Below are 15,076 nucleotides of genomic sequence, written 5' to 3'. Positions count from 1 at the left end.
GATTATTATCTACATTATATTGCCGTTTAGAAAGCAGCGTGTCTGAGAGTCTGGAGCTATGCAAACATGCTGCTGTGCAGTTATGTTTGCCACTTCACTCAGAGTTTGAACATTTGAGTTACGTGCTGCACTGTTTTTCACCACTGTGATAGCCAGTCCTGTCCTAATAATAAGTGTGCATGCATGTATAATTATACTTTGTATGGAGTTGTTTGACGCTGAGAAATACAAGTTAGTTATCTTAGTTTTAGACAAAAAGGAGTAACAGCACGAATCTCCAGCTTAATATCAGGTTATATATTTTGCAACACAGGCATTAAGTGTGATGCGCATCCTATTCAATTAAATATATTTATCAGTGCTGTCAATAGATTAAAAAAATTAACTAATTAATCTCACAATTTTCTGTAATTAATCGCGATTAATCGCAATTACTTGATCAATAGCCTGGCTGTAATTACATTTTTTCAACTTTATATTTAAGCTTGTAACTGACATTTATGCAGTTACAAGATACTAATAGGGAAGTATACACTAATATATATATTAGTGCTGTCAAACTATTAAAATGTTTATGCAGACTGATCACAGGGGAACTGTGGATTAATTTGGATTAATGATTAAACATCATTTATTTTTATTCTATATTAATCACGTTTCATTTTGCATGAGCAAACAGACTCGAGAAAAAAGGGCAAACATCGCACTTAACATGTTGAACATTCATGTAAAAACTCTGTAAACATGTATCCTCTCTCTGTCTGTCTTGGGGAGGCTTCACGTGCTTGAACGAGGAACCAAAGCTGTGTAAAGGTTCTCAGTGATGTTAACAGGTCTGCAGTTTGTTCCGCGTGGCGTCAGTCGATGTGTCCGAGGTCGACTTCCTGAGGCCCCGATGCTCCGCGAGTGTCCAAGCTGGGTGAGGCGTTAGCCAAAGTGCTAGCAGCATCCTGGCTAACGTGTGCTTCGAGTCAATGTGATATTTTAAGCTGGAAGCGCTTCGGTGAAAACAGAATTCCTTCTTGCACAACGTGCAAAATACCTTATGTGGGTCGACTGTTCCCTCTTATTTTTTAATGCTAAAGTTCCCACAGAGAGGGCCGAAGCGCGTTTATCATCTTCCACATCGAGTTGATTGGTGCAGCTGGCCGTCACTACACACCAGCTGCCCCGTGCGCATGTGCGCAGCTGACTCTACTTGGACAAACTGCCCGAAATGCCTTTATAGAAACATTGCAGGGATTCTGAGTCGCTCTGCACTCCAGGTGTGTTAAAAATTGTAATCCTGTTGCCCGTGATGGCGGATTAATATTAACACGTTAATTTTGACAGCACTAATATTTATATAATCACAACAACAGTTGCCTCGAGGCACTTGTATTGTAAGGTAAAGACCCCACAAGTACGTTCTAATCCTGTAATCGTAGCAAGAAAACAGAGACGCGGGTTTACCATCGTTCATATTATCCTGACAGGGATGATAGATTTTCTGCTGCATGTTTGTCTCAGTGAGCCCACCTGGGTATGCGTGTATACTTCCTGCACGCTCTCGATCAAAGCTGCCTTCTAATCCTTCTCTTCTCTTCTTCTAGGTACTCCTGTTGTTGTGTATAGCAGACTGGATGGTGCACTCAATATGGAGGAGCGGCAAAGACCCAGACAGTTTCTCCATCCCTTACCTGACGGCGCTAGGGGACTTGTTGGGCACCGCCCTGCTGGCACTCAGCTTTCACTTCCTGTGGCTCATAGGAGATCAGGACAGCGACGTGGGCGACTGAAAGCGTGCCACTTCTCCGTCTCTAATGCCCTTAAGCCTTGTTGTACTGGCGGTGCTCCCTGTTGCTGGTCAGCACATTCCTTAACTTCACATCCTGGATGAAACTTTTAATCTACACGAGGGTTTAAAAATTGTTCCTGTTTATTTCTACATGCAAACCACACCGTACTCGTTAAATTTCTGTTTTTGTGTAGCGATTGTGACCTGCATCATTTGCACCAAAGCACTGCTGGTCTTGTTCACTGGAGCAGGAAATCACCAGCCATCGCCCACAAACCTGAAGAAACCTTAACTGGTGGACTCTGCAGCCCAGCATCAGTCAGAGGCCTTCAGTGAAAAATTAAAAACATGTCTTTTATGTGGAATATATTTTGGGGATTGTGTCTGCCACCATGTCTAGTAAGATCAACAAGTGAAGCCTGACTGTTAGCAGATGAACTCGACTGCTACAGACTCGAGAACAGCTCGAGTCTGTACTGATGGTACGAAACGTTTACCTGTGTACTTTTGTTTTTATTTGTTTCATGGTTTGTGTTGGATTTCTCTGTTCTCTGCATATTTAAGGGACGTTCCTCTCCTGTTGTACCCACGCTCTGTGCACCAATCAGCTGTGGGCTGGACATCTGGGGCCGCCTTGTGGTGTGTGGCCTTTTCAGCAACAATGTAAGCTTCTGTGGTTTGTTTTCAGAGGGCGTCCCCGTGGATCCCACTCTTTCTGATCAGTCTTGTGGAGAGCCACTGCTGTCACTTTTTTACTTTCTGTGTTCTCAGTGTTTTGTGGATCGGGGACCAAAACGTCTGCTCAGCACTGATGTTTGTTTGAATTTAAGTTTTAAACCAAGAATCATCTTCTTAAAGATGCTTGTGTTGAACAGGGGTCAAAACAGATTATGCCACATTGCTGATAGTGGACCTTTGATTAAGTCCTGACCCACAAGCTTAACAGCCACAACCTACCTGGAGCAGTGCTTGGTGGGGGTGGAGGTGTTGGTGGGTTCTGGTCTTTTCTTTTGTTACTATTCCAACACTGAAGTGACAGGAAAGGATCAGGTGTTGTTTAATCTAAGATGTGCATGTTTGGTCATGTTGCAGCTGGCTACTTCCAGGGTTAATGTTTATTAAGTTACTCTGTGAGATTACCAGTAACATACCTGTTAGTCTTGGCTGACATAACATTACATTTACCAAACATATTTAGACCTCACACCGGAAACCTGACAACTGTAAACGTCAGAAGCTCTGCATAACATTGCATACGAGCACTTGAACGCCCTGTGCAGGGACGTTCAGATGATTAGTGCATGTGCACATGCTTCATGTTTCAAACGCGTGAGCACAGACGTTACTATAATTAGCCTGCGAGTGCACAGGGACACTTTTAATGATACAGCCAGTTTTGAAGTATCAGGAGGTATGAACAGCTGGTCTGACATTCATATATTCAGGATTAATATTTAGCAGGGAGGGTATTTCTTATGTTGTACATCATCTTTACTGTCACAATGTCACGTAAACCTTGGTAACCCACAATGCCAACCACCACACAGCTCCGCCTCCCAGATCAGATCTTGTGCCTGTGTCAGTGCGCCCTCTGACCTCTGTTTGACCTCTCTTCCTCGTGTATGATCACTCTGATGCTGTTTACAATTCCACTGTTTGGAACTTTCCTTCAAAGACCAGCCTGTCCCCGCAGGAACCTGGCAAATGTGGGAACACGGAGCGTTCTCATTACAAGGAGCTCTGTCACCACCGTCTCATAAACAGTGCAGACCGACACGGCGGCTACAGAGTCACAGGTTCAACTACAACAACCGTTCTCTTTGTTGGGAGCCTCACTGCTCCACCTCGGGGCGAACCCAGAGCAGCCTGAGCGTTCGTAGCACCTGTACAAAAATATGAAATACTTTCATTTGGGTGTATTTTGGGTCACTTTAAATAAAATCATCAAATTTTAGGCTAAAAAAAGAGATTTTTTTCGTCCTGTCAATTATGACCCAGAATTAATTTCTGCTTTTTGTTTGTGAGACGAGGTTTGTGAAACAGTGGGACCACTGGCCTCCCACGGTGGATGATCACATGCTGTTTACACGATGAATCATCAGTTCTCAGACTGAACAGCAGATTTCACCTTGAAAAGATTCTTTTTTCTGAATGTATTGTTTCATTATTCAGAGAGCAGTGATTCAGCTGAGTCAGCCTGATGGGAAATCATTCCCTGTAGCTCCTCCGGGAATGAGACGGGAGATTAAACCCACTCGTTGAAGTTATCCGATGTGCGTGTGTGAACGTAGCCAGTGGTTCTCTTTAAACCCAAAATGTGCCTCTCGAGATTTACTGGTTGACGAGGTATTTTTCACTCTGTCACACCATTAATGCAACTTTCTTTCTCCTGTATTGTAACACTGTGCAATGAGCTTCTTTTGTACTCTCAGTTTCTGAAGAGTTTCATTCCAGAACAGCATATCCACCATCCTAACTGTGGGAAACTACATGCAGATATCAGACGCGTTCTCGGATCGGGGCTGTTTTTTGGAATGAAACCCTTTGTTTAGGTTTGTGGCTCATATGGGCCACAAATGATTCAAAAATAATAAATATCCTTGATTTGAAAAGCAGTTTATTTCTGGGTGTTTTTGTTGAAGCATCATATCAAGCAGACTTCATTTTTGAAGTCAGCTTGTGTATCTTGTATGTCTGAATATGCAGAGAAGAAGAAGAAGAGGCACATGTGACATCCCCCCTTTTTAAGTGAGCGAAGCACAATTAAACAGGTTGAGCTTCTTTGCAGCTTACTCCTTTTCATCAGCATCATTGGCTGAGAGAGCAGAAAACAGAGATTCATTTATATGGTCTGCACCAGTTTAATCCCATCAAGACCATCAGGCAGGAAACCCAGCATGATCATATGTGGGTCCTTATGACAACCAAAGAAAACACAGGCAGTGTGAACGTGAGAATATTTGACAGTTACTATCTGGGTGTGCCGTGTGTCACTTCAGTTTTCCTGAAATCTCTTTAATCCTGTTTGATGATGATTAAAAGCATGATGCCAACTGTTGGGTTTCTTTTCTGTGTGACTGAAACAAAAAGTTTTTTCAGAAGCGGGAACAGAATTTCCTCGCTGGAGCGAACTGATAAGAAAACAAGCAGCTCCTGAGAAAACAGTTCCTCTAACATGATGGAAGCGAGAAATAGGATGCAGCTTGAATGTTGATTGTCACAATGCATGTATTTCTTGGAAGCAGGAGAACAGAGCATCAAAAGAAAAGGCGGGGTGGAGGGGGGGCTGCTGATCCTCTGCGTGGCCTGAATTCAAAGTCTGGGATGTATAACTGATGGATTTCCCGTATCTCTTTGAACTTGGTGAGGAGCATCCCAGCAGTCTTCACAACTTTCCAGGATTGTCAAGTCGATTTTCTTGCCCTTCATGTGATCAAGCTCAGAAGCAGCAGATATAGATTATTTATGTTTGTGGATTTTCTTTTGCTGGCTGAGAGGATTAGATCAGATGTACTTTAGATGAGGGGTTTGCATCGACTAACAGCACAAGCACACAAAGAAAGGCTTGTTATGCCAGTCATGCATCAGGGTGCATTGTTGAATTATCTACGGGCAAAGCTTTGATTCATATGCAGTTTAACGACGCACCTCTGTGAGAGTCTACATTGTTCCTTTTTAACAAGGTCGACTGGGACATTTTGCTAGCCTAATAAACTGAATGGTTATAGCTTGTGGCTATGTACACCTTCTGCAGGCTGCTAGTTGAGCAACATTGACCCAGCAATAAAGCCTCCAGCCCCACCGCGCTCTTTCAGTCAACCCACAATACTCGGTTAGCTTGGAGTGTGTTAGAATGAAGTGTGGCATGGCTGGCAGCCTGCGTGTGCATCACTGAGCTGCTACCTGAGGATGTCAGGGAAACAATAGATGCTTCATACACCATAATTGGAAACACATTTTTCCAGAGGCCTGTGCGTCCTGCTGTTTAAGCTGAGGTGACTGTTGAGGGGCAGCTCACATCACAGGTCATTATTATTATGTATTTTCTTTAGCCAGCTAGATTGTTTTGGTAAAAAATGCCTAACTTTTGGAAACGGCCACTTTGAAATTTACTTTTTCATTTCACTGTGTGAAATTTAATGTAGGAGCCATTTCCTGTCTACTGAACTGCAGCCACTGTGTAACAGCGTGCCTCTACCTGTGTTGGGGAGCTCATTATAGTGACGTTAGAACAGGATGTAAAAAATTCCCATTTCAGCTTCTTTAGTTTGGTGGGTGAGGATAAAACTCCAGATAAAAACTGTAAACTTGTGTCGAATCAAGTTACAAATGCAGATCCATCTGCTTTGGCAGCAGCCAAACGTAGCTAATATTTATCTTTTTTATTTATTGAGTAACTGTGATGTGATGTATAGAAAAAGACCTCAGTTTGGTTCGTGACTCTTGTTTCACTATACTCCCGGGTACAGGAGACATTTCTATAGATCATATCTTCAGAAGCTGGCACACACCAAGGCAAGCCGGAAGCTTTTGGACAGTCTTTGCATCATGAAGCAAAACTGCTGAGACCATGACAACAACCACACCCTTGTATTATGTGGTCTGCATAACTGTATATGTTTATGCAAAATCACCTCTTTGCAAAGCTGTTCAGCTCCTAAAGCTCAGGTCATGCAGGAGTGGCCTGCAGCACATTTTTGAAGCAGTCATTTAAACTGTCTTTAAGGGGGGAAACAAATAAACAACATTTGAAATTTTCTCTGAACTTCTGACAGATTATTATTGTTCATTCATACATATTAAGATAAATGAGAGAGAGTTCCTGGGAAAAGCAGAAGGCAGTACGATGGCTTTAGTTTCAGACTTAAATTAGAGACCTGCAGCATCTTTATCATCTTAGATCAGTTATTATAAACTGTTTAGATGTCTTTAAATGATTTGTCATCAACTTACACAAACCCAATTTTAGAGGTTCGTAAAAAATCTCTCAGACAAAAGCACGAGTCCTTGTCCTGTTGGATGACTTACCGTTGTGCAAATAACAAATAGTCTCCCAAATACAGTGCAAGCCCAGCGTGGGGAATTACAACACTTTGTGCATTTATCATTTTTACTTTGTAGCAAATAAACAAATTGTTTCTTTTTTCTGGCTTCATGAACTAATAAATGTCTAACATCTTGCACACGTCCTGCTTTTATTTATTACAAAGTCAGAATAACATACTTATCATCTGTTGCTGGTAGAGTGGATCTTTATGTGTAAGGAACAGGACTCCCTTACTAATATTATTTATTATAACTTTATGCAACATCGCACATCAATAACATTTGCACACAAGAGGTTTAATTATTTATTGAATGTTTGAGTATTTTAATAATTAGCAGGGAGCCTTTTGTTCCAGGTCCTGCACAGCTGCTCCTCATCAAGAGGTGTGGTGGTTTTCTGTGAGGAGGAATGAACAGTTACTGGGAGCGAATGAGGTCTACCAGGAAAATGTGCAGAGGTAAAGCTAATGCAAAGAAGTAGCTGCTGAGATGTGATTACTCACCTGTCTTTTCTGTCCTCTCCAGGGTGTTTGGGCAAATATTTCCCCGAGGGTCCGAACATCATTGAAAAGTACCGGGAGAGACCATGGGCTAAGGGAGTGTGGGGAGCAGAGATGCGTTACTGTAACGCGTTACTTAGTAGGAGAGAGTATGAGCGTGCAGCGTTTAAAGCGTGGAAGTACTGACCTTACTTTGAGTTTGATTCCATAAAAAGTGACAAAAACATTAGCGTCCGCTGTTCACTGCGTGGGACGAAAACTTGGTTTTACAGCGAAAAAACCCCTAAACGTCCAGGCAAGCACCGAGTGCGCTGCCACTAGAATGTGACATTCACAGAGAAACTGACCGCTGCGGCACACCTGCACCAGGGTAAACCTCCGCCTGCCCCACTCCTGCTATACAGGTGAAAATAGAGCAACAGGACCGCTGAGTCTTTGACTTTATTTATTTTCTGCTGTGTTTTACTTACACTCACTCTTTCAAATAGATGTAAACACAAAAAATATTTTATTTTATGTGCTGGAATGTGCAGAAAATAGGTTTAAATGTTAAACAAATGTCTTCCAGTCAGAGAATGTTGCATATAATTTAATGTTTGCTTGGTTAAAAGATTAAAACTAATAAAACAAGTTTTAAAAAGAAACCTTTTCCATTTGATTACATTTTGTATGATTGATTATGCAGAAAAAGTAGAATTGGGCTGAAAGATCTATCACTTTATCACCTATTCAGGGGATAAATCACGTTTTCAAAAGTACCTAAGTAACTAATTACTTTTGAAAATAAATAATCAGTAAAGTAACAGGATTACTTTTTTGGGGAAGTAATCAGTAATTACTGATTACTTTTTTCAAGTAACTTGACCAACACTGGTGGGGAGTCTAATTAATATTATATAATAATTTATATCAAATATTGAATGAAAATGTAAAATGCATGTATATATGTATTTAATGGGTTTGCTGTCGACTGTTGGTGGAAGGTTGGAATTTGGAAAACTCGCCTGACAGTAAGGCTGCCAGTTGTCATTAGACAGGAGAGTGAGCGTCATGGCCTCGTATATACGGGCAAATAAACACCTCTTGGTCTTCCTCACTGTAAATCCAGCCGCTGCAAAAGGCAACACAAGTATTAGAATCTTTCAAAAATGTGTTCAAAATCATATTTTCATCTTAAATGTACATAAGTAGAAGGCTTTAAAAGCTTTTTGACTGGCCATAAGCTTTTCCTTTTTGTTGGGACCAACCACTACAAAAGCACGTACACATCCTGTCATGGGAGTGAATGCAGTATGAAAAGGAATCTGCACGTTCATGTAAATCATGTCAGCCTTCATTGTGTCTGAGCTGAGTCTGGCTGATGCCCCAGGGTGACATTCCTCTGCATCCAGGCTGTATGCACTGAAGGATTAAACTGTCATGCTGATGTGCTTTGACCTGCACTTCTCTGTCCTCTTCAATGAGTTCTTACTCACATGGGAAACATCATCGCTGTCTAAACGTTGAGTCATTTCTCAAAAAAACCCAGAGACAGCTGGTAGCCAGTCTGGATATGGCACCGTGACCTGTGCACCTCTGCCGTAGTGGGCTCTATTTTTTACACTGACAGTAACTGTACTTTGGACGGGGGAATATTGATGGTGCTGGGAGGACAGATGACTCAGCCTGCAGCGGGCGCTCAGCGCTCCTGAAGAGAAACGCCGGTCGATCGGTCTTTATTTAGACTGTTATCAATCTTATTTGGCACCAAAGCCAAACCCAGACAGCAGGGGGAGGCTGGCAGCTATTACTCTGTGGGGAGATGCACAGCTGTGCCACTCTGTGAACACTCCACACATACTAATTGCACACGACCAGAGGGACACAAGTGAGGACACATTTCAGAGTGAGTGACAATGTTTCCTCTAATCTTCATCTGCAATCATGTGAATCCAGAAGAAATGGCCAGTAGCCGTCCTCCAACCTGCACCTGGCCTCCACGAGATATTGTAGAAACCGAGTACTTTTAACTTTCCACAGCAGGTTAGAGAGAGAGTATATCACGAGCTGTTTGCAAATTCTTAACACATTTTATTCATTTGACCACTAAATCACACAGCAAAAGAAAAACCTTCCAGCTTTTTGTGGATTTTTTTGAGACCTGGAATTCAAATGTGCTCGTCTTTCAAGCACTTTCACTCAACGTCTGCTGTTGAAATGTGTTTCAGTCAAACATGGATTTGACAGTCAGTGTAAAAAGGTTATTCAGACATTTTTTGCAGTTCATGTTTAAGATTTCTTCTTTCAGTTCCAATAAACGAATTTATTTGACTGATTATATTTGAATCTCTGAGTATAGTCCCACAGGGAGTCAGCCTGCTAAAGTAACAGCCATGATGAACAGACTGACCGCGCGAGGTGGCTGATTACTCTTTATCTCCGTTTCTGGAGGAGGATCTCCGTCCTCCTCTCTTCCTTCCATCTTCCTTCACATCTAGACGATGCTTCACTTCACAGTCACCACCACCTGCATAGCTGGTGTGACTGCAGGGCAGCTAAACACAGCACAGCAGGAAGGAGGGAGTGAAGTCTTCTTTTCTTTTTTCATTTTTATTCATTATTTTTAAATTTTTGGAGTTCACGTTTGATTAGACTACACCTGCTTCATGGCTCTTTGTTGCCCATGAATTGGACTTCAGTCAGCAGACACATTCCCCCAGCAGCAGGTCTGCAGTTACAAGCTGTTGCCAGACCGGATATGAGGGTGGACAGCTACATCTTCAGCATGAATAATCGCCCCATAAGCTGTAATATGCATCTTTTCACCTTCAGGATGCTCTGCAGATGCCACTCATTCCTGATGAGCTGTCTGCACTGAGAAAGGACCCGGACAAACAGATGGTGAGAGCAGCCAGTCTTCACTTAAAAAGATATATGGATGCAGACAGGAGACGTGTCTGACCAAAGTTTGGTTTTACTCTTTCATTTGGCATAAGAACACGTGCGAATAACAAATGGACCAAGGAAGAACACAGACAGTTCAGAAATATTCTATCTACGATTTAGATGAAGGATGTCCCATCATAGTACAGCGTTTCCAACTGAAACAGGAAGCTGAAGTGTGACACCAAGTGGGAACATTCAAAAGTGAAAAGCTGCTTAGTTGGGTTATTAACGATGGTCGTTTCAACAAAAAGCAACTTTCACCCACAGACATTAACATAAATACTTTTCTCTGGGAACATTCCTCAGACTTTGGTCCATACCGACGCTGCATCGCAGCAGCTCAACATAAGGACTCATAGCAGAGCACCCGCGCACACTTGTACATACGCTCCATGTAAGATAAGAGATGAAAAATAAGAACAAAGTGGGAGTTTAAAGAAGTTTCAGTTTGTGTTGGCATTTTGGGCAGACTTTATTAAAAACTGATTTCAGGGTTAAAGCAAGGATCAGGTCTCGGTTACAGATATGGTAAGGGTTCGGCACTCAGTCCTGATGGTTTGGAAACGCATCAAAGTCAATGAATGCTTTTACAAAGATCTGAGAATTTAATGCAGTGCAACAAAAACCAGTTTGAAGAAATTGTGGTGGAGGTGTGGTCGCTGGTTTAGCTGCAGGGGAGGAGCTCAAGGGGGCGGTGCCAAGGAGGCTAGAGGGACAGGTGACGGCGATCGGTCCAATGAGGCTCCTCCCTTTATATGCAGCGAAGCCTGCGACCAGAGGGAGGTGTGTGTGAGCAGGGTGTGAGCGTACACGACTGTCACATCAATAAATGCTTCCAGTAATAAAAACATAGCAGTGTGTCGGGACGACTTCTACAAAAAGACAACAGCAATGAAATATAGGAAGACTGAACAATATAAATATTAACACTGACTCAACGTCGAGCCATTGTTCACACCAAAAATGTCCCTACTGTTTGATTAACATAAGAATATTACTGTACAAATAACCACACTTCAGCACTATGTTGAATATTTCAAAATGCACTTAACTATAAAACTTGATACTGTTGTATTTCCAACACAGTGCAAACACTTCTGATTCCTTCTTTCATTCAAATGAAGAAAGTCTTTGAAATTTTGTGGGATCATCTTTAGGGCAAGAATAATGAGAAGACCAGTAAGTTAGTGGTAGTTAGTTCCCCCAGTCTCCCCAGTCTCCCCACTGGCAGCTACATCAACGCTGTGCACACCAGCCAATAGAAGAGCTTCTCCCTCTCTGACCACTAGGCCATCTCATACTGTAAATTCTTCCTCTCGGTGACTGATGACACTTTTATCGCAACAGTAGCCATCAGCAAGCAGAATGCTTGTGATGTGATTGCTGCGATCTGCCTCTGCTCTGTTCTTTGGGACCTCAAATCTAAATGTCATCACTTGAATAAATCAGTGGGTGATTCATCATCACATCAGATAATCCATTCAGTCTGCATGTATTGCCAACACATTTCATCTTTATGGAAGAAAAATTGACCAACCATCTGCATTTTGTTTCACAGCAAAATCCTCCCTAACATTTGGGCACTGACAAATCTGTGCTGCTGACTAATGTTCTTTCCTCAAGGACGGGAGGAAGTGTCTCGTACGAGCTTCTGTAGAGAAACTGAGATTTAAAGCCGCTCAAAAGTTGCTGGTGTTAGCCTGCACCCACATCACTCTGATCCTATCATGGAAACTGATATTATCTGTGATAACAAGGCATGAAAATAGTATCTTATTATCTTAGTTTATTTTAATGAAGCTTATACGTTAGTGCAGTAAGGAAGATCTAGGCTACTCGTCTGTTCCATTTCCCACGCTGCCAAGCTCAGTGCTGATGTTATTTCTCTGGTCCAACCTTCTTGCCTGCTTCTGGGTCACCTCTGTTTTCACTTTAAACATTCATACACACAAACTGATGGACTGGTTGAATTCAGTGAAGGCTGGCTTTAAAGCTGAGTAAGATCGTGGTGGGAAGGGTATTAGTGCCTATATGTAAGATAAATAGATCTACAAGTGTGACAACTGCACTACTGGATGGTATTAGGACAGTAGCTATGAAGAGCCAATCAACTTTAAACTTAGTGATCTTCTGTCACTCCACCTGTCAACCCGCCTCCTCCCTATTGCTCCACGCTGTCAGAGCTCAGAGCGCTCCGAACATCAAAGTGAACTCAACACAAATTCTTAGCTTGAGGCTTCGTAGCACTAACGGCGAGATCAAAGTCCCTGAGCCTGGTTCTGCTGAGACCGTCGTCTTGTTAAAGGCAAGTTCTTCTTCTCCACTGTCACCAAGTGTTCACTCACAAGGGATCAAGTGATCACTGGGGTTCGCTCTCTAATACTTGCAAAATGCTCTTATATCTCCCAGACCTGTTGCTCATCACTTAATCGGCTCATGATCTTAATGACTGGTCTGTCCTGTAACTAGTGAACACTCGTGCTCCTGTCCCCCTCCTGTTCCCTGACTTATGTTCCTTTTAGCGGACACAGCCTGTGAGACAAACCTGAGCTGTCATGCAGGGCTTCATCTTATCCAGATAACTTCAGCGTTAACCCTGGATTTCCTATCCTATGAAGGTGGTTCTTCTTTCTTTTGTCCCTAGCTGGCAGTCAGCAATACATCAGTATTCCAATAAGCCAATATGTCGCTGTGGGTGCTGTAGGGTTTCCATCTTGGTCAACGATGCACTTCCAGGCCCTGCGATCTGTGGCCTTGACCTTCACTTGCTCGAGGGTTAGACGTCGTTGTTGAAGATCATCTTATTGGGCGTGTCACGCTCGATTGTCCAATGGGAGGGGCGATGGTTGCTCATGCAGCAGACGTGGCCAAACCATTGCAGTTGTTGCTTCTGGATCAGCCCTTCCATTAAGGGCTGCTGGTGACACTACATATCGCACTGTTGCTAAGACAGTCATAGAGGGACACTTGAAGAATCTGATGCAAACAGCACATTTGGAAGACCGCGAGCTTGTTGAGGTCGTGCTTGAGGATGGCCCAGGTCTCGGGTCCATAGAGAAGAATGGGTAATACCAGTGTGCATTACTGGTGGATGGTGGTTCACTTCATATTAGTATGATTATAATGTCTCTGGGTCAGGGACGAGTTCCTGCCCCAAGTGGAGGAGTTCAAGTATCTCAGGGTCTTGTTTGCGAGTGAAGGGAGGAGGGAGCCGGAGATCGACAGACGGATTGGGGCTGCAGCTGCAGTGATGCGGACGCTGCACCGGTCCGTCGTGGTGAAGAGGGAGCTGAGTGTAAAAGCGAAGCTCTCAATTTACCGGTCGATCTACGTCCCTACCCTCACCTATGGCCACGAGCTGTGGGTAGTGACCGAAAGAACGAGATCGCAGATACAAGCGGCGGAAATGAGCTTCCTCCGAAGGGTGGCTGGCCTCTCCCTTAGAGATAGGGTGAGAAGTTCGGCCATCCGGGAGGGGCTCAGAGTAGAGCAGCTGCTGCTCCACATCGAAAGGAGCCAGCTGAGGTGGTTCGGGCATCTGACAAGGATGCCCCCTGGGCGCCTCCTGGGTGAGGTGTTCCAGGCATGTCCCACCGGGAGGAGGCCCCGGGGCAGACCCAGGACACGCTGGAGAGATTATATCTCTCGGCTGGCCTGGGAACGCCTTGGTATTCCCCCGGATAAGCTGGAGGAGGTGGCTGGGGAGAGGGAGGTCTGGGCCTCTTTGCTTAGGCTGCTGCCCCCGCGACCCGGCCTCGGATAAGCGGAAGAAAATTGATGGATGGATGGAACTTATAGTGTGAGGATTAATTTAGAGATCAGCAGGTGTGAAATCACTGCCACTGACTAATCACTTCTCTAGAAAACAGTGTTACTGTTCTTGGGAGCTCTGTCAGACCTCTGCAGACAGAGTAGGAGGATGTAAACCTTTTCACTATCATATGAAGTCTTTATGTTTAGCTGAAGAGCTCAGAAATAAATATAGAATCTTAGACGCAACTTTATTCAGTTTGACAATGATTTGATATTTCTATAAGCATTCAAATATAATCATGACACATACACTGTACTTGCTGGCCTCATGTCACGTTTGTATGTAGACTAAGGCTATGTTTGAAATCTGTTTTTATATTTGACATTTACTCTCAAAACTTTACACACCATGTTTTTACTGAGTCTTATATTTTACGTCATTAAGCCGTACCTCACTAAAAACACTGAATGAAGCGCAAGCGGTGCAGAAAAGTCTGCTGGTTCAATTGATGATTAAGAAAATCTGCTGCTTTGTTGCTGAATTCCAGCCACTAGAGCAGCGCTCTCCAACCTTTTTTGCGCCACGGACCGGTTTATGCCCGACAATGTTTTCACGGACCGGCCTTTAAGGTGTCGTGGATAAATACAACAAAATAAAACTAGTACCGGTACCGAAAAAAAGAAGATTTATTCATAACACACATGAAAAGACCCAGGAAAACCGAGTAAACGATAAAAACGATAACAAAATAACGCTGAAAACCGATAAAAACCCTGAAAACCAGACATTTCACACCTGAGCCTCAACTCTCGCGGCCTGGTACCAAACGACTCACGGACCGGTACCGGTCCGAGACCCGGGGGTTGGGGACCGCTGCTCTAGAACACATGACACACACCAAGATTACCTGTTCAATCAATAACATGAATGTCACTTTGCTCTGCTGACAAACTAAAGTGATGTTCAGGTCTCATTTATTAGGACGTGGGATACTAACCTTTAATGTTTACAGTAAATGCATCCAGTGTAAAGTCTCAGATGTCTGATGTGCAGCAGTCACCATAGACATAGCAG

General features: G+C 43.3%; 1 protein-coding gene across 5 annotated transcripts in view; it reads left to right on the top strand.

The window, feature by feature from the left end:
* Positions 1 to 4,389, top strand: part of slc41a2b (solute carrier family 41 member 2b) — a 40,619-nt gene extending 36,230 nt beyond the window's left edge. For all 5 annotated transcript variants that reach the window (XM_086270009.1, XM_086270005.1, XM_086270007.1 and 2 more), the window contains exon 11: positions 1,593 to 4,389. In XM_086270009.1, the coding sequence (XP_086126135.1) occupies positions 1,593 to 1,778 (186 nt within the window). In that variant the 3' untranslated portion in view covers positions 1,779 to 4,389. The remainder of the gene's footprint in view (positions 1 to 1,592) is intronic.
* Positions 4,390 to 15,076: the final 10,687 nt, after the last annotated feature.

Source organism: Aulonocara sp. 'chitande type north' Nkhata Bay, linkage group LG17 (assembly GCF_057382095.1).
Source record: "Aulonocara sp. 'chitande type north' Nkhata Bay isolate Kocher_YH1m ecotype deep benthic linkage group LG17, A_spYH_male_GT1.1, whole genome shotgun sequence".
Classification (NCBI taxonomy): Eukaryota; Metazoa; Chordata; class Actinopteri; order Cichliformes; family Cichlidae; genus Aulonocara; species Aulonocara sp. 'chitande type north' Nkhata Bay.
Note: the sequence above shows the minus strand (reverse complement) of the source record. Positions and strands in the feature narration are given on the sequence as shown.